This window comes from Arvicanthis niloticus, chromosome 1, assembly GCF_011762505.2.
Source record: "Arvicanthis niloticus isolate mArvNil1 chromosome 1, mArvNil1.pat.X, whole genome shotgun sequence".
Lineage (NCBI taxonomy): Eukaryota > Metazoa > Chordata > Mammalia > Rodentia > Muridae > Arvicanthis > Arvicanthis niloticus.
In genome coordinates, this window is record NC_047658.1 from 86,353,466 (window position 1) to 86,373,815 (window position 20,350).

The following is a 20,350-nucleotide window of genomic DNA, read 5'->3' on the forward strand; positions in this document are numbered from 1 at the left end:
GGTATGAGTAGTCAGGTGTGAATTCTTTGTTGGGTAGAAGTCACCCTGCATCTGGGTGATTATCTCTAGTCTGACCAAGTAATCACTCTGCTGGATGCTTTCTTGAATTTGATTGATCCCCTCTAACCTTTCCACAGCTCTCGCATACAGAACCAAGACTGGGAAGTTGAAAATCAAGGAAGTGAGTCTTGGGGAAATAGAGTGATCACTGGACTTCTTCCCCACATATGCGACCTGCTGCCAGCTGGCCATCCTCTTATAAACAATAGCAAGATCAGAATAACAGTCAGTGAAGAATGGAAATGTTCCCCATCCAGTTCTTAGCCTTCTCTGCCTAAAAGGTTCTTAACCTTTTCCACCCTCCTCACAGAGCCCAGCCCAAAGTACATGAGGAAGGTTGCTGTGGGCTGTGCCGTGCAGGTAGACTCATGGGTGTTGGGGGACACTAGCTGTTTCAGCCACAGCCACATTTCCAAGAAGGAACGGAAACACAAGGTGATTGAGTTTTGCTCAGGATGCTAAGTCAGCAGCAGAGACAGGACTTGAACCCAGGCAACCCACCTCCAGTCAGCCTATCAAGAGCATATTCACACTGCACTGGCTTGCCTGTCAACCTGAACTTAACACGATCAGTATTGAGACTAGAAGAAAACTGACCTTGTGAGGATGTAATACTTGTATCGGAGTAACTTAAGGGATTTGAAGTGGGTAATTGAGAGTAAATGAGAGTTTCCTTCCCTGGCTTGATTTTGGTAAACAACCCCTGTGTGAGATGTAATGCTAACTAGATCTAATGCCACTTACTGCCTTCAGTAAGCCTGTCTGCAGCCTGGGAGGAAGCAGCTACTTTGTGAGTGTGGGTCTTATTTTAACGTCAAGGTCCAGCTGCCTACAGCTCAGTGCCACTGTCATGTGAGATTACAGCTGGATTGGAAGCGGTTGTCACAGGTGACTTACTAGTGACTCTCCTGCAAATGATCCCTCTCCCGCCAGGTTCACACATTCCTCTCTCTCCCCATCCTCAGTATTCCGTTTAGTCCTTCATAGCTACTTTTCCCGGCCTCTTTTTGTTTTAATATAACTACATTTTTGTATAGCTTAGGGCATTCAATCTTTAAAAATACTCTTCAGCACATAAACTTCAAAGTAGAGTGTTTATCATGCATAAAATGTGTGTCTTTGTGAGATTAATGATGCAGGAGAAGGAAATGCTCCATGTCAAGGGCCAGTGTGGGATTAAATCACGCGAGACCTGAGGAGTCTTTCAGAACAATGTTTCATTCCAACATGGGTGACTTTGATTTTTCTCCGAGCAACGAATTACTTTAAGAATGCAGAACAGGCCTGAGGCCGAGGCTCGGTGGGTAGAGTGCTTGCCTGGTGTTCATGAAGGCTGCATTTATGGATCCAGTCCCCAGCAGCGCATAAACGGGGTGTGGTGGTGCATGCCTAACATCTCAGCATTCCAGAGGTGGAGGCAGGAGGATCAGAAATGCAGAGTCCTTTGTTACTCCATAGGTTCATAGCAGGTTTGAAACCTTGTCTCAAAAGATTACAAAACAAAGAGATATTTACAGCTTTCCTTTTTGCTCTGTTTTCTCACTTCTAGTGGATGCCAATGATTTTCCATAGTTATAAAATAATGTAAGTTATATTAAAACATAAGGCTTCTCTGGCTTGATTTTCCTGCTTCTGGGCACTTAACTTCCCATGTTTCTCACTTAGTGAGCTAGCACTCACTCAGCTGAGGATGGGGCAGTGCTGTCCAGACATCTGGAATCCCTGCCCATGATGCTTGCTCCCTAACTGTTCAGTCTGACATAATCTCAAGACTTCATCCGGAGGGACTTTTCCTTTCCACTAGACTTAGATCTTTGCTTTGTTTTTGTAGCTCTGGGGAATCAAACCCAGGGCCTTAGGCATGCTAGGTAAGTGTTATACCAATGAACTATAGCCCAGGGCCTAGGTATGGGTCTCTTGAATGATAATTCTCCAGTTGCTAAAAGCCATCAGATAACAAAATTGTGCCTGATAGAAATCAGGCCTGAGACATAGCAAGAGTCTGAGTATTTACTTACTTACTTATTATCTGCCTATGTTTAAAGCCAATGCTATTCTTTTGAAGTTAAATGAGTAGATAAATACACCCCTTTTCCTTCAGCCATTTTGAGTTCAGGGTCCGGTACTTGTAGATGAAAGCACTTTACTGTTCTCTTATGATATTGCCACATACCCAGCAGTACTCTGTAGCAGTCAGCTTTCTCTAGGTTCTGCCACAGTAACAAATAGCCCCACATTTCAGTGTTGTACACCACAGCTTTACTGTTCACTCTTTCATGCTGGATGCTTGTCATTTGGGCTCCTTTCTGTATTTCATTTCATTCTAGGACTTTGGATGAAGGAGCAGTCTCCTTCCTTGGCCTCACAGGAAGAAAGCAATGGCTGAGCCATGCAGTGGCAAACACTACTGTTCACATTCCACTTGCTAATGCAAGTCACATGGCCAAGCTCATCCTCAGTGTTAAGAGTGACCCCTGCTTCCCAGAGGAGCTCAAAGCTGTGCATCACAGAGCAGGGATACCCAGTGCCTCTACAGGAAAAAGAGTGACAATGGGGAGCAGCTCTGAGGTTCACTGCAGACTGAGTGTGAGGAAGGAGCCTCTCCCTGCCTTTCAGTGTGTGTGTTATACTGTATCTTCTGCTGGCTTTACCCTTATCAGAACCCAGCACCATCCTCTTGAAACATATACCATAAAGCCCTAGCTCAATGGCAGTCATAGGCAACAAAATTATCAGAATAGAAAACGTTATGATTTTTTTTTCTTCAGCCAGAAAGATTCAATCAGAGTCATTAGGAAAAAAGAAACAGCAAATTGAGCCAGGCACAAAAGGGTCCGCTGCCCTCTGGTCTCATGTCTCAGGGGAGAAGGCTCCTGAAAGACATCATTAAAACTGATGCCTTCAGCGAAGCCACTGTTGTGTTAGAAAAGAGAAGGTTGCTTTGGGTAAAGTGTGTTTTTCAGCCAAATTCTATCTTTGAACAAAATAAATAAAAAAGAAGAAACCCCACCATACTTTGATGATGAAAGGTATCTTATGACCACAGACTGAGGTGAAAACAGAATTGTCTCTGTGGCATCTGAGGACAAGTCCTGGCAGCATGACTGTCTCTGCAACAGAGTTAACAGTGGGACCAGGGACACTGGAGCTTTCAAGGTGGCCCAGGAAACCCCATGCATTTGCTTCTGGTGCTCATAACTATATGGTGGTTGGGCAGAAATTTTGCTGTCGTGTCCTCTTGATAGGAAAAAAAAAAACCCTTTCAATTAATTTTGTCTTACAGAGAGTATGTTTCTGTCTCTGTCGTCACCAAGGCCAGAGTCCCAGGGGACAGTCTGCCATCTTTACTCCTTGCTGTTTCATTTGTTTTCTGAGGGCTTTGGGGGTTTGGGCCACACTGATTTGTGTAAATCCTCAGAGTGGCCTCCTGTCACCGGAAGTTTGATGTACAGGTGGCTACTTTTCTAGGATACATGGCACCATTTCCTCTCCTTCTTCCTGTTGCTTGTGGAACTTGTCTGCATGAGCCAGCACGTCAGACACGTCTGAGTGCCATGTCACTGCCATTTAGGAGACGAATGATGTATTAATTGCTTCTGGCTGCTTCAGAATTACTATAAACTCAGTAACTTAAATCATACACTTTTTTAAAAATGAATTTGGAGGATCCAGTTGCCAAATCAGTTCAGTGCCTTCTAGGGGCTGAGGAAACAAGTCTTGTCTTGATTTCCAAGCTTCTCTAGGCCAATCCATTGCTTGCATCTCTTACTTCTACCCAGTACTTCACCTACCCTTTTTTCCTAAGTGGCTGTAGCATTGAGCCTTCTGGGTAGTCCGGGATCATCTCCATCATCAAGGTCTTCAGCTTTGCACATGCAGTTCCCTGTGCCATGAAAGGAATTATATTCCAGGATCTGGAGATTCAATGTAAAGACCTCTATTGTTGTTGTTGTTGTTGTTTTACGAGACAGTTTTCTCTGTGTAGCCCTGGCTGTCCTGGAGCTCCCTCTGTAGACCAGGCTGGTCTTGAACTCACAGAGATCCACCTGCCCCTGCTTCCCAAGTGCTGTAATTAAAGGAGAGTACCACTACTGCTGGGTTTTGCTGTAGAGATCTCAAGGGCACAGTGTTGGTAAGCTTTCCAGGACTGTAACGAATGGTAGAGGCTTGTAAAGGGAGAAGCTTTACTCTGGTTCACAGTACATCTCCCAGTCCATGGCCATTTGGCCTGTTGCTTTTGGCCTGTGCATAAGCAATGTTTTATAGCAGGAATGTGTAGCTGAGCAAAACCACTCATCTCAAAGACAGACTATCACATGACTTCTCTTATATGTGGAATCTGGGTTTAAATATACATAGACCACACATGTACACATATGACATGTGCCTTAGTTTCTTGTTTATATGATAAAAGCTGACAAAAAGGGTTGATACATATCCAGAGGGACACAGTCCATAATAATTATTGTGACACTATTTTGTGACACTCATTCCTGGGGCGACATGCCAACATGAGCAAACATCTACTCAACCACAGGCGGCTGATGACAGATGAGAAAGTAAAGACATCACTAAAGTCTAACTGGGTGACTGGTGAGTTTTACTGGGGTTAGTTACAGGAGCAGAAATAACTCAAAGACAATTGCATCACCAAAACCTACCTTAGCGTGGGTAACAGTTCACAAAGTGTGGAAGCCAAGAGCACACTGCACAGCCTGCAGGCTGGTCAGTGGTTAGAGGGGTCTCATTCAAGGTGCTCAGTTGGTCTGAGCCTCTTCTAGGGAGCTTGACTGGTCTCTACTTCTTCCAGACAACTTGGCTGAGTCTGAGCCTCTTCTAGTTACCTCAGTTGGTCTGAGAATGTCTCTCAGAAGTCCTTACTGTTCCTTTAGGCTTGGGGAGGGAGGGTCTTAATATATCTGGTCAGTTTCAGGGACTTCCTGAAGCCATTGAATTGTTTACTCCCTGCACCTAAGGAACTTTTGTGCAGGCTGTTCACCTTAGAATTGCCAGTGTCCTTAATGGAGGATTTTATCTCAGGGAAAACTTGGGATACAACATGGGGAAGATGGGAAGATATAGCCACCTGTAGGAGCAGGATGCTGGCTGCTCACATTGTAGCCACACTCAGGAAGCAGAGTAGCCAACAGAAAGCAGGACCTGGCTATAAAGTCACCCCTAGTGATTACTTCATTCAGCAAGACACACTCTTCTAAAGAGTCCATGGCTTTTTCAGATGGTGTCACCACCTGGGGACCAGGTGCCCAAACATATGAGCCTATGGGAAGCAACTTGCATTTGAACCAAAATACTGTGAAAGCAAAAAGGGATTCTGTGGGGCAGGAGGGGAACCAGTGATAGAAGAAGGATGGATGGGGAGTGAGGGGATCGCAGAAAACTTGGAATAGTGATATATGCAAGAACATGTCACAATGAAGCTTATTTTGACACTAAGTTAAAAAAATATATAAACAACCCTTCTTCTTATGGCCAGGAAGCAAGAGAGAGAGAGAGAGAGAGAGAGAGAGAGAGAGAGAGAGAGAGAGAGAGAGAGACTGACTCAGAATCTTACACTCTCCTTTAAGGACATCTTCCCTCCCCTCCAGAGGAGAGTTTTCACAACCTGGGGAAGTTAAGGATGGATCATGTGTTAGTGGAGGTGATATCTACATTGAGGCCTTGGTATGCAAGCTCCCCTCTGTGCAAGTTTGATGTAACTATTGCTAACTTAAATCAGCAGCTGGAACATTCCATGGGAAAGCACTGGGAGACTCTGGGAGACAGAGCTATTAACATTCCCTGGTGGAGGGGGAGACTAGCAGGGCTCATGGAGTTCTGAGATGCCCTCCCCAATGTTACATGTGAGGTGAGGCTTCTTCATCAGTGCAGCTGTTCATGAGTCACCCAGGCTGGGGTGGGGCCTTCTGTCGTGTAGCTGCCTTCAAGTCACTGACACTCCTATAAATAACCCTAATAAACCAATTGGTTCATCCAGCTTGACTAATAGAATTCTTTCCGTGGTCTGCTGATGCTCCTGTTGTCTCTAGGATAAGTCATGTGACAGGCTGGTATTACTGAATCCCTCTTCCATCTGGGAAGACACCTTTAGTACTTTTTAGTCAAATTCTCTGACTTACTGCATTCTGGATTTGGAGTGTGTGTGTGTGTGTGTGTGTGTGTGTGAGAGAGAGAGAGAGAGAGAGAGAGAGAGAGAGAGAGAGATAGTATGTATGTATATGGTGTGTGCATATATGATGTATGTGTGTTTGTGTGGGTACATGTGTGCTATGGTGCCTATATAGAGGTCAGAAGACAACCCAAGTTACTGGTCCTCCTTTTTCACCTTAGTTGAGGACAGGATCTCTTGGTGGGTTGCTACCATGTATTCCAGGCCAGTTGGCCTGGATGTTTCCAGGGATTCTTGTCTTTTCCCATCTCACCATAGGAGACTGGGATTAAAGTTGTGTGCCACTGTGCCCAGATTTACATGGTCACAAAGTAAAGTCTTCCTGGATGACTGGCAAGTGTCTTACCTACTGAGCCATTTCCCCAGACCTCATTCTGTTTATTAAATGGTCTTGCTTCTCTCCTGGGCTTCATTCTAAGTCTCCAGTCTCTTAGTGGATATAAAACTTACCTTTCCTCTCTTGTCCCAGCTCCTGCCTCAATTGTCCATAATTCAGAAGTGGGGAGGTTAGCTGCCGACTTTCTCTAATCTCTGTCTAATTATGAGTCTGGCAGTGGCTCTGGCTGGAACTGTAGGACTTATGGCAGTCTTGATCACAGTGGCAGCCACTGAGAGCTTCCTTCCGCATTACAGATACATAGTGATGCTGAAGCACCATTTACACTTGTGGTTCCTTTAAGTCGTAGTAGCTGACCAACATTAGTCCTAATTTCATGCACATAATTTAAAAGCACATGTATCACAATATCATCAGCTTTTCTTTCTAATATTTTGTTATCTCTATTCTAATATAAGCGGCCCACTGTAATCCTTTATACTGAATCCGTGTTTTTAAAAAGAATATTCTGGGTAAGAATAGAAACTGACAGGTAGAAAGAGGTCCAAGGCATTTTAAAAAGAAAAGTGAAGATCCAGCTGAAGTGCAGCTCGGCGGGAGAGCCTCTTTAACAAGCATAAGGCTGTAGGCTCAATACTTAGTGACATCAGCAATCTTCTGATGGTTTTGATGGGGTTGGAAGGGATGAGCCTGATACCCCCCCCCCATACACACACCCTGACCAGAGCCCTCCCTTGGAAGTCTGAACGGGTGGCCAGTTGCTAAGTTTCCCTAAGTCACATTAGAAAAACCATATAGTTAGTTACAAGTGGGCTAAATAATATCACAATTGGGTGTATTTTATGAAAAAAAAAATCAAATCTCTCAGTCTTGGCCTTTAAGAAGCTGTCCAGTAGGCTGTGTTCTGGGCTCATAGCTTCAGTGATGAGGTTGACTGAGCAGCCCCAACTGTATGTCTAACCAGGGCAGACTCAGCTGATGGGTAATCACTGCTTGTTGACTTTTTGGGGTGCAGATTACTGAGGGTGCAAAAGCGGAACACAGGCTACTAAGGAGGATTTCTAAATGTGCTAGAAGGCCACACTTAGCATTCTGCCTGGATCTTCCTCGAAGTTCCTCCTGTCACAGAATACTGGGTCTTCAGGGATTCTAGGAGGTCCAGTCTGAAGAAGTAGTCAGCCATATGTCTGGAGGTAAAATTACAGACAAGTCTATTGGATTCTTTTCAATGTCTGTCATTCCTAATGAAGACTATGAGGGGACTGGAGAGATGGCTCCATCTATAAAATGTTTGCTGTGCAAGCATGAGGACATGAGTTCAGATCGCCAGTACCCAAGTGAAAAGCTAAGTGTAATTGTGCACGCCTGGGACCCCAGTACTGTGGACGTGTGGACAGAGCTCCGGGGACTCACTGACCAGCCAGCCACGTAGAATCAGTGGCTGCAGGTATCTTTTGAGTGGAGTCCAATTAGGGACAATTAAGAAAGATAGCTGACATCCACCTCTGCCTTGTACGCACGCACAGACACACACACACGTGCAAGCACACGTACACACATGCACAGATGCACACACACACACACACACACACACACACACACACACGTGCACCCCTTGTCCCAGAATGAAAGTGTCCAGTCAAGAATGTAGGAGAGTAAGGCAGTTAGTGTAGAAGGCCACACCCCTAGCCAGACACAGTAGGTGGATGACATCCAATCCTAGACCATTAAAAGGCTTTATGATGATCAATGGAAGCTTGGCTCGTGCCATCTTTGGAAATAGATTTCTATATGGATCATTCTTGCTTTTATGTTCCAAGAAAACAGCTCATCTTTTACCTAATGAAAAGAGGATAAGTTTAATCTAAAATCTTATGTTCAATCCCAGGCAAGCATCCTTTCTTTCTACCTGACTCTGAAATTCTTACACCTGGGTAGAGAAATGGGGGAGGGCTACCTTCCTAGATCTTTTTAGTGTGTGTCTGTGAGTGTATGCATGTCTCTGCACAGGTGCACACAGGTGCGTGTACCTGTGCACATGAGGACAGGAAGAGAATGCCAGATCCCCCAGAGATTGGCTGGGGACAATGGGCTTGATGTGATGATGGGACTTGAACTGTGTTTTTGTGATTGTGCAATAAGCAGTCCTGACCACCAAGCCGTCTCTCTGACTGTTCTCACTGCCCAGTTCGTAAGCGAGTAGTATCTTCTTTCTGCCCACAAACCTTTTACTTTGCAGCTAAAAGGGGGTGGAATAAGAAAGCACATGGATACATTTTTAAATCTACAAGACACACACACTACCATGCAAACTAATTTCTGCTCCTCTCAAGATTACAGCATTGATTCTTAGGGTGCAAATACATTTAACTTCTAGTTAAGAGAAAAAGGGGGCAGTCATGCTGATCACTGTTGCTAATAAGACAAGTAGTCTTGGAGACACTCAGCAATAGATTGAATATCTGCTCTGGGAATGCCAGCCCCAGCCCTGAGGGGCCTCTCTGCAGCAGTCTCCTCCTGTGATTGACATATTCATCTCTTTTGCCCCTAGGGTCCTGGTGATGAGGCTTGCCCCTTTATTTTTATCTGACCCGAGGCCAGCTGCACTGATTCCAGGACAGGGAAGGACCTGGCTTGGCATCTGTCCCTTCAAGCTGGCTCACTGAAGCAAATAATTCCCAGGCGCTTCTCTGCAAGAGTAGATCCTTTTCATTCAGCCTGATACATGCTGGCTCTCTTGCACTTACTCTTGTTAGGCAATGAGACAGCACTGTATTATTTAGCCACGAAAGCCAGGGACATCACTAAAGGTGGCCTCATGTTACTGCCTCACAGGCCTATTAGACATCTCATTTTGCCTTTTGCACATGTCATTGAGATGCAAAGTGGCCCCAGGTCTCATTACTGGCAGAGGCCCTTCGCTGGGCTGGGGTGGGCTGGCCTCAGTGTCCTCAGCTTTGCAGGTGTTCCTTCCTCTGGTCCCCAACAGGAATACTGTTGCTTTGACACTGGCTACATCAGAACTGAGAAGCATACCTACAACAAGGAAGATTGCCCCTGAAAGGAAGGACCCCATCAAATCTCCCCTCAGATCCTGGCCACAGAGTCTGCTTTGTTAAAGCGTCCTCACATAGAACTTTGCTGAGGAGATTGGGACAGATGACAATCTGCTACATTGTCCCCGTAAGGTCAAGGGAGGAGTGTGTTTTGTGATTATGGCTTTCCTTCCCTACATTTTTTTTTAAACTCCTAGGCAAGTGGCCATGTTCTCTTTTGTTTGTTATCCAACATCTGCTAGACTTCTACTTCCATGTTGCTGTCTCTTCCCTTCTCTGGTCACTCGTTCCTGGACAGCTTGCATTCTCAGTAGGAAGTAGTCAGTGACCTTGAATGACTTCCCTTTGTTATAAGAGTTCCATCTTCCTCCTCCTCTCTTTCCTCCTCCCCCTCTTCCTCCTCCTGCCTCTCAGCCTCTTCGGCCTGAAACACAAGGTCACAGCACTCCCTTTGTTTTGGTTGTGAGCATTTGGTGAAGCCCCGTGCTACACAGCACTTAGCCACAGCCAGGCTGTGTTGGGGTTTCAGTCTGGAACACACCCACCGATTCCTATGTGAATATTAGAGCCCACTCATGTGCTGCTGTTTGGAAGGCTTTGAAAACTTTAGGAGTCGGGCTTGGCTAGTGAGAGAAAGGAACTGGGGAGGGACTTGGAAAGTCACACTTGCTCCTGGCTTCATTCTAGTTCTGTTTCCTCAACAGCTTAGATGTGAGGGCCCCCCCACCACACACTCACATGGCCATGGACTTCACCCTGAAGAACTGAAATCCCTCTGGAACCATGAGCCAAAATTGCCTCCCCCCACACCCTTAAATCATTTCTGTAGGATATCTGATCACAGTGGCCTGCCTCAGTGGGTATTGAGTGCCTACTGCATGCCTGTCTTGTCCCAAGTGCAGTTAGTGAGAGCAGGGTGTGCTCCCATGGCTTTAGGTTGTGTAAATTTGGACCTTCATCAGACAAGCACACAGACTGGTTTCCAAATCGGGCCAAGGGTTAGGAAGAGTAATAGCTAGACCCCAGCCTAATCAAAGGATGTTTTAGAGAACATCTGGGTGGAACTCAGAAGGGGCCTAAGAGTGAACCAGAAAAAAAAAAATATGCCTGGCTTTGACCAGCCTTCAGGCGCACTGTAGCAAATTAAAGAAAAATGACCTCATCTTAGGGCAGATGTGTCTCCACACCGTGGCACAGGGCTGAGTGAGCAGATCACAGGGCTGGGATGTAAGGCCCTGCAACTCCTCTGCTGGGTGCTCTCGAGAAGAGAGCATCCCGTACAGCTGTCCTGGTACTCTAGAGAGTTGGAGGCACTTTTTCAGAGAAGCTGAAAGGCCAGATTGGCTGGAACTTGGGAACAGGTCTGGTTAGGATGGGGCCAGAAGGTGCTTAGTAAATATTAACTGATGTTGATGCATTACACTGTTATTCTCTGGGATCACTGCCACCATACCAAGGTCTCCTTTGAAATGGTAAGGTCTCTAGAAGCCACTTGATTTTAGCTAGTAAGGGAAGCCACCTCAGGGATGTGAGATGGCAGGAAGACACCACTGATTTCTCAAATATGGACAACAGAATTACAGGTGGATGAGGGCACCGAATGTGGTGAGCAGGGCACAGAGCCTTGCAGCCAGAAAAGCAGCTATTAGGCAAGGAGAGGCAAAACCAGAAACAGCAAACAAACAAAAGACCGTCTGATGGGGCTAAAAGTGGAAAGTGAACATTAGGGGAAGGTTCTCACAAAGCTATGTTTGCAGAAATGTCTACCTCATCTCTCCCTTGGAGGACAGCCAGCCAGAATGGCAGAGCTGGCTGCAACACTGCAGCCCTAGACAGGCTCTCAGCAACCACACTGCCTTCCTGGCTTTGATTTCTTCTCTTTGGAATAATCTAAAAGCATTTATTCACAAAAACATACTGTACCAAGTCTCCCTCTTGCTTCATCTCCCCTCCCCCTCCCTCCCTTCCTTCCCTTCCTCTTCTTTTTTGTCCTGGGTTTGAACCCAAGGCTTGTGCATGCTGGGCTGGCCGGTGCTCAGCTGCTGAGTGCTCTCTACTCCCTGCCTCTACTTTCATTGTTTTGTTTTGAGAGGTTCAGGTAGCCTCAAAGTTGATATGTAGCCAAGGTTGACTTGAACTTAGGATCTTCCCATTTCCACAGCTTACATGATAGGATTGCGGGTGTAAGCTACCATGCTGCTTCACTCTGTGTAGAGGGACACTCAGAGGCACTTAAATTCCCTTCTTCACACTGTTGCAGAAAGAGCCTGTATTATACTTAAGTTACAGTGTCACCCACAAAGGCTGTGTTCTGTCTCTGTGCCATGTCTGTGTAGTCTTGTGTTGATGGTATGTATATTGCATCTTCTGAACCAGCATGTAACCTGAGTTCTTCAAAGGAAGAAAAGGCTAGCCCTGTTTTAAGAACACACACTGATTGGAGCCAGGAAAATGGCTCAGCTGGTCCAGTGTTTGCTGTGCAAATGTGAGGACCCAAGTTTAGAGCCCTAGAACTGATGTAAAAAGCCAAGTGTCATAGCAAGTAACCCCCAGAGCTAGGTGGAAGGGGCAAGTATGATATTACCTAGTACCCCTGGCCAGCTGAACCAAAGAGCAAGGAGCTCCAAGTTCAATTTAAGATTCTGTTTCAAAATACACAGTGGACCATAACAGGGACAGACACTGAATGTCAGCATCTGTGTTCCACTTGTGGACACATAGGCACACACACACACACACACACACACACACACACACACGCACACACACACAGAAAGAGAGACAGAGACAGAGATAGACAGAGAGAGACAGAAACAGAGAGAGACAGAGAGAGACAGAGAGAGACAGAGAGATGGGGGGGGGGTAGGGATAACAACTTTTAAAAATTCCAGGTCTTAACAAGAAATGCTAACTCAAGCATACACTTTTCCATCAAAAATGACACTTTTGCCCTCTAAGATTGGGGATGGATGAGGCCCTTAATCAGGAAGACAGTTACATTGTCAAAGGCATTGGCAGGATGAAAGATGGATTCTCACAGGCCTATGACCATTTTATTGCTTTTCAGCCCGCGGCCACCCATCCCCCTCTCCCTGCTACTGACAGAAGAAGAAGCAGCAGTCAGGATCCAGGCCTTCTGGAGAGCCTATCTGGTAAGGACCACCGTGATTCTGACATTGAGCATAATGGGGACTTGTGATATGGTAGACTAGGGAGAAAACAGATGCATCAGAAGTTGTCGCTCACATACAGACCCCCAGAGATAGGACTCTCTGCAGGACAGGGGAATTTGGATTTTTTAAAAACCAAAACTTGCCAGCCTGGTCTACAGAGTGAGTTCCAGGCCAGCCAGGGCAATACAGAGAAACCCTGTCTTGAAAAACCAAAAAAAAAAAACAAAAAAAAAAACCCAAAACTTATATTGCAATTATCATAAAAGACACATTTGAGGGTTGGAGCGATGCTTGGTTGTGAAACTGCCTGCATCACAAGTTGGGGTCTGAGTTCATATGCATGGACTCCATGTAACAAGCCAGGCAGGGAGGGCTGTGCCTGTGATCATCCTAGTAGGGTGATGATAGGCAGATTTCTGAAGCTCATCCATCCAGTATGAAGCCATCCAGTCTAGCTTAATGGATGAGATTCATTGTCAGTGAGAAAGAAACCTTGTCTCAAAAAAGAAGAAGAAGAAGAAGAGGAAGAGGAAGAAGATGATGAAGAGGAGGAGGATCAGAAGAAGAAGAGGAGGAAGAGGAGGAAGAGGAGGAAGAGGAGGAAGAGGAGGAAGAGGAAGAGGAGGATGAAGAAGAAGAAGGAGAAGGAGAAGAAGGAGGAGGAGGAGGAGGAGGCCATTGAAGAGACATGTGACAACCTCAGGCTTACACACACTCATGCACACATACAAATAACCTTCTAAGCACATCTGTAATCCCAGCACTTGGGAGGCAGAGCCAGGAGGACCACAGGTTTAAGCAAGACCAGCAAAAAAATCAAACGAACAAAAAGCAAAAGGCAGTATTTCATGTACACAGAGAGGAAAACCCACTGTTTTAGAAAAGAAGGTGTCCCAGGCTTTGCACCGACAGTGTCCCAGCCTTTGCACTGACAGTGTTCCAGTCATTGTCATCACTTGGGAGTCCTGTTCAATACACTTGAAACCTTACCATGTGGAATGGCCTGAACACTTTGTGTTCCTTAACAATTCCCAATCCATGCTGCCATGAAGCCTTTTTAGCACAGTTGTGCTTTTAAAAAATGTATTTCCAAAAACTTATCAGAGTGCCATGTGTCTTTGTGCTGAATAGCACACAGTCTCTCCAATTGTTTGGTAATCAGAAAGTGACATTAGCAAGCTTCAAGGTGAATGCACAGCACAGGTTTCAGAGGCCGTGCCCCTCCCACACCTGGGAGAGGTGTTAGTGGTGCTGTTCACTCAGCATCTGCCTAATTGTTAGCACACAGTCACCATTAAGTACACTCACAGTGTAGAGCATGTGTCACTGCCATCTCCACTTCCAGAGCTTTCCATGGTTCTCTGCTGACACCTTCCACATAAGCACCAACTCCTCCCAGCCCCTAGCAACCACCAGCCTGCTCTCTGTGTTCATGGATCTCACTACTCTAAGAACCTCACTGTGATGGTGACCTTTCTGTGGACACGACAGGATTTCTGGTAACACAGGAGACACCTCTTGTACATGTGGGGGAGTGTTTCTAGAAGTTTAGTTGAGGGCTGGAGAGATGGCTCAGTGGTTAAGAGCACTGACTGCTTGCTCTTCCAGAGGTCCTGAGTTCAACTCCCAGCAACCACATGGTGGCTCACAACCACCCTGTAATAGAATTTGATACCCTTTTCTGGTGCTCTGAAGACAGCTACAGTATACTCATATACATTAAATAAATCTAAAAAAAAAAAAAAAAAAAGTTTAGTTGAGGTGGGAAGACCAACCCTAAGTGTGCACAGCACCATCTAATGGGCTGGGGTTCTGGACTTAATAAAAAAGAGAAAGCAAATTCATCTCTCTCTGCTCCCCGACTGTGGATGCAATGCCACTAGCTGCCTCAAGTTCTTGCCACCATACTCACAACACAATGGACTACACCTTCAAAACCGTGAGCCAAAGTTAGCTCTTCCTATTTGTGCTGGCTGGTTATATGTCAGCTTGACACAAGCCAGAGTTATCTCAAAGGAAGGAACCTCGATTGAGAAAATGCCTCCATAAGATCTGGCTGTAAAGCACTTGCTTAACTAATGATTGATGGGGGATGGCCCATGCTATCCCTGGACTGGTGGTCCTGGGTTCTATAAAAAGGCAGGCTGAGCAAGCCATGGGGAGTAAGCCAGCAATCGGCACTTCTCCATGGCTTCCAGGTTCCAACTGTGCTGGAGTTTCTGTCCTGACTTCCTTCAGTGACGGACTACAATGTGGAAGTGTGAGCCAGATAAACAGTTTCCTCCCTGGGCTGCTTTGGTCATGATGCCTCATCACTGCAGTAGGGCCCGACCAAGACAGAGCCTTATGTTGCTGTTGTCAGGAGTTGGTCCCAGCAATGAGAAAGTAATACATGCCTATTTTGCATAAAAAGACTCATGAAATTCCTGTTCTGAAGAGACTGACTTCACCCAGTGCAGTGTCCCCAAGCTTCATTCACATGTAGAGTGTGTGAGTGTGTATGTGTGTGTGTGTGTGTGTGTGTCTCCTGCCTCTGTCTCCCCAGCTCTGGGATTGTAGGTGTGTGTTACCATGATGAGCTTTCTGTGTGGGTGCTGGGAACTCCGGCACTCCTGCTTGTGCAACAAGCATTTACCCACCTGAGCTACCTCTCTATCCCTGTTCTAACTCCCTCTGAGCTCAGCTAAACAAACATCTTTCAGGGGCAGTTTCTGTCACTTACAACCTAGAGTCCCAACATCACAATCCTCAGTTTAAGAAAGATGTTCAGGCGTTTTCGGTTGCACATGAAGAAGGATAGTGGCACAAAATGAAAGCCTGGCTTCTACTCCTGCAGAATGACTGTTAGTTTGTCTCAGGGAGAGCCTAGCCATAGCTGGTGAGGGCCAGCAAAGTTTATTAAAACTGTTCTCTCTCATGCATGTACTCTTATTCTTTTCTTTTTCCTGAAACAGGGTCTCATGTAGCCCAGGATGGTCTCAAACTCATTATGTAGCCAAGGAGGTGAATGGCTCAAATCTCTTGTCTTCACTTGTGAGTGCTGGGATTGCAGGCGTGTCCCAACATACCTGACTTTGTGCAGAGCTGGAGACCAAAGTTAAGGCTTCTTGAATGCTAGGCAGGCACTTACCAACTAAGCTATGTACTGCTGCCACACTATCTACTTTTTAAAAGCATTTTTTTTTACATTTAATTATTTACTCATTGCAAGTGTGAATGTGTGTGTCTGAGTGTGCACATGTACTTTGTGTGCACACATGTGCCATAGCATTTGTGTGATGGCCAGAGGACAATGTTTAGGAGTTAGTTTGTTCCTTTTACCTTGTGGGTTCTGAGGATGGATCTGAAGTCATCCAGCTTGGTGGAGAATGTGAGCGATACATAAGAATTACGGATGAACTAAATGATGCCAGTTTTAGCCTCCTAGAGATTTTTTTATTCTTATGGGAAATTTTACTTTGTTTTTACAGAGTTAGGTGTGATAAATACTCTGCCCATTCTCTCCTCTTACCAGCAGATTACTTTCCTTGTCTGCACACAAAGATCCCACCCCACAAATGTTGATAGTTCTATGATATGCACCTATGTTTTATTTCTATGAGTAACTTGAATTGCAATCTGCTGAACTGTAAGCAACTCAACATTCTATTTTTGTCTACTTTGTAAGTTGTAATTTTATGCAAAATATCCTTGCTCATGTGTCTACACACTTGTGTGATATTTGTTTGTCGGTACAGTTAATCGCTGGTGGTGGATGAAGTTCATAGCTTAAGGGTCTTTTATTGCTAAATTCCCCTAGAGAGGCTAGAGTCTAACCACTAGACATGTCCAGGTGCTCACTAGAAGTGCATATCAACTGTGCCTCAAGTTTTGATGGCTCAGTGGAAGGAGGAAGGCAGAGATGGGGAGAAGGCCTGAAGCATGCCTGGGACAGTGGAGTCCTAAGGACATCATGCTGAAGAATATAGGAAGAATGAGCCCTCGCTGTGTGTAGACTGTGCACTGTTCAACTCTCAGAGGTTATCATTCAGCTCCACAGACTGCTGACCTCTGAGGCTTTGAGAAGTTTAGAAATTGCGAGTAGAGTGGCTGTTTGTCCACTATTCTTTCCCTAACCTCACTGGCTTTGGCAGCCCCTAACTCTAGGTTTATGCCTCTCCCTTTCCTCAATAGCTCAAAAGGCTGTTTCCTCAAAAGGGGCTCACTGAACGAGGGGAAGGCCATCTGTGTGTGACACTTTAGTCTAAAATCTGGATTTTCTTCCTGAAGCCATATAGGATCTTAGATTCATTAAGGCGTATGCACAGCTAAGACTCAATGGTGGAGAGATCATGAAATAAATACTGGGCATTTAGTCAACGCAGAAGCATTCAGACACCGAAAGTGGTAACTGAGATTAGCTCATTCACCACTGACCCCAGCCCCAGTGCTATACTGGCATTATGCACTCTTGGAATCTTATAAATGAGTAATTGAATCCTCAAATCATCTTGAAGAATGAATAACAAACGAGTTTGGTCCATTTTATTAGCCCTCCTCCGTGATTTACGCAGGCACATAACCATGAGCTTCTGTGTGTTTGGGGGGGAGGGGTTGCTCATGCATCAAGGTCCTTGACCTTAGCAGCTGCCCCCATTAATCTCCCAGAGATGGCACTTGGGAGGAGGATATGGGAACATTTGGGTGGTATGTATTTACTCTGTATATGTGTGTGAGAGGAGGGAGAGAGAAAGAGGGAGGGGAGATTCATTTTATCAAAGGCATGTGTGACCCAGCTCTTCTACAAGCTTTGCAATGAGAGAAACTGAAAGGGCTGTTAAGATGACCACCCCCATGCAGGCTGAACCCCAGACACGAGTTCCAGGTTTATCTGAGAGTCCTGCAGGGAAGATGGAATCTCCTTCTGACAGCTGATAACTGTCAGCAGGTGCACAGATCCTGTGGCCCAAAGTCAGACATGGGACAGTGCAGAAGGAATGCTAAACACAGGGAGGCACGGGTGCTTGCATCAGGTTACAACTGGTCCCCTCTGGCTGGTGTGTGGCTACTTCTCTGAAGCTTCAGTGGCTGGCTGTGCTCTTTGTGACTTAAAGAACAATTTTGGCCCCAGCTTGCTGATGAAATTGAATTCCTAGGATGGGTTTCTCCTCAGTGAATCCATTTGCCCTTTGCAGATTTCTGGGCATAGTTTCGATGCATCTGGCTAGCACACACCTCCCCACCACCAGACTCACCCACAAATGTCTTTCTTTAGGTTATCGCATACATAGTTGTTGAAATAACATACTTGAGTTTTATAGATAGTTATGATAACATTAGCTATAATGTTATTGTGGTTGTTGGTTCTATTTTCCTTAATATGGCGCCACCCTGCCTGTTTCTGAGCTCTGGGATTACCAGTATGGACCACCACACCTGACTTTGTTGTTGTTGAGGACCTAGGGATGTATCCATCCCACTGTCACTAGCTTAGCAACAGGGTTCAGTCCTTAGAATTGCAGGGGTGGGGAGAATATCACCTGCTGGGCAGAAAAGTGGTCTGGGTAGTAAGGCTAATCTGTCAACACTATGGACAACGTACGGATGGCTTTTAAATTATTTATACTTTAGTCTGGATCTTGTAGCTCAAGTTGGCCTTAAAGTCTCTCTATAGCCGAGAATGACTGAACTTATGATCTTCTGGCCTTTACCTTCTGAGTGTTGAGATTATAGGCCTGTGCTACCACCCGCACTTCATCGAGAGCTGGGGATGGAGCCTGGGGCTTTCCCACACGGTAGGAAGCACTCTACTAATAAAGCTTCAGCCCCAGCCCCTGGTTTTATTTTAATTAATTAATTAATTAATTAGGTGTTTTGAGACAGGGTTTCTCTTTGTGTAGTCTGGCTGTCCTGGAACTAGCTCTATAGACCAGGCTAGCCTCAAGCTCACAGATCTGCTTGCCTCTGCCTCCCAAGTGCTGGGATTAAAGGCATGCATCACCACCACCCAGCCCATTTTAATTTTTTTAAATTAAAAATGTATTTTTTCATGCTTTTGTGAATGTGTACAAGTGTATGTGTATGGGCATACACCACGATTGTCACAGGGGTCATGTGAAGGTCAGAAGAGAACTTGTGGGAGTTGACTCTCTGTCTCCACATATAGGTCCCAGTGACACACTTGGCTCGTTGGGCATGGTGAAAGGTGTCACTACGTGCTGAGCCATCTCACCAGTCCCTTGGTTTTGTTATTTAAGACAGAATCTCACTTTGTAACCCAAACAGGCCTCAAATGTGTATATTTTCCTGGTTGGCCTCCTGAGCCCTGGGATTGCAGCCATGTCACCATATGTGGCTGAAATTTATGTTTTGAACATTTTATAACATATTTCCAAGTTAAGGCTATCTATATAAGTCTCACTGAACAAGTGAAAGAAAATTCTTGAAAATGTGGAAAGATACAGGAAGGTGCAGATGCTTCTGTTGACAGCAGCAGTCCCACTCAGATGGAGACCTAACACCTTCACTGGCTTGTGGCTTCTTTTATTCATTTTTCTATGTGAAAAAACCTGCACTGAGAGGTTTTTCGAGAATGGAACTGGGACAGAGTATAGAAAGCTCTCGATGACATGAGGACCCAGAAGACACTGTGACAAGATCAAGAATATCAAGAATTGGTGTCTGTGGTCATTGGTTGTGGAGCTATTTCCTCTGAATTGAAACACTCCCTTCTGGCAGGAAGAGGGAGGCTCTGGAGACTCACTATGGCCACTCCTTGAGTCTGGATGAGCAAGTGAAGGGCTCTGTAGGTAAAGTACCTGCCAGGCAAGCACAGTGACCTACGTTCAGATCCCTGGCACCCATGTAAGAAGATGGGCACTGAACAGTAATGCATACATACATGCAATTCCAAAGCTAGGGATGTGGGGCAGAAAGATTCCTGGAGCTCTCTGGCCAGCCTGACCAAACTGATGAGTTCTAGGTTCAGTGAGATGGGTGGACATTGATGGAGGAAGAAGATACCTGATGTTGACTTCTGGCTGGTCTTAACACCTACATATGTGCATGCACAGACACAATGTGAACATCACCATTCCTGGACAATAAACACCTTTCTGGGTGTATCTTTTCCATCTCTGCTTATATGAACTTTCATGTATGTAATTCTGCTGTTTATAAGTAGAAGATGCATTTTCTTTCCTGGGCCAAGAAGAGAGTTCAGTGGTTAAAGCTCTTGTGGTGCAAGCCTGAAATCTACAGTGGAAGGAGAACCAGTTCCCAAAGGATGGATGTTGTCTTCTTACCTCCTCCTGTGGGCTATGTGCAAACCCGCCTTTCCCAACATGCACACACACACACACACACACATATACGAACACACACACACACACACACACACACAGACTCTCTCTCTCTCTCTCTCTCACACACACACACACACACACACACACACACACTCATGCGCACACATTTAAAAGTTGTACTTCTTCACCTGAGTATGTGTGCGCTCAAGCTAGCTAGACATTTGCAGCCTGCCTCTTCGTTCAGCCCAGAGGTA

The 20,350-nt window shown here is 45.5% G+C and overlaps 1 protein-coding gene across 4 annotated transcripts in view; it reads left to right on the top strand.

Annotated features, from left to right (window-relative positions):
• Iqck (IQ motif containing K) overlaps positions 1 to 20,350 on the top strand; it is a 127,613-nt gene that overhangs the window by 56,910 nt on the left and 50,353 nt on the right. For all 4 annotated transcript variants that reach the window (XM_034494109.2, XM_076941714.1, XM_076941725.1 and 1 more), the window contains one exon: positions 12,708 to 12,792. In XM_034494109.2, coding sequence (XP_034350000.1) covers positions 12,708 to 12,792 — 85 coding nt within the window. The remainder of the gene's footprint in view (positions 1 to 12,707; positions 12,793 to 20,350) is intronic.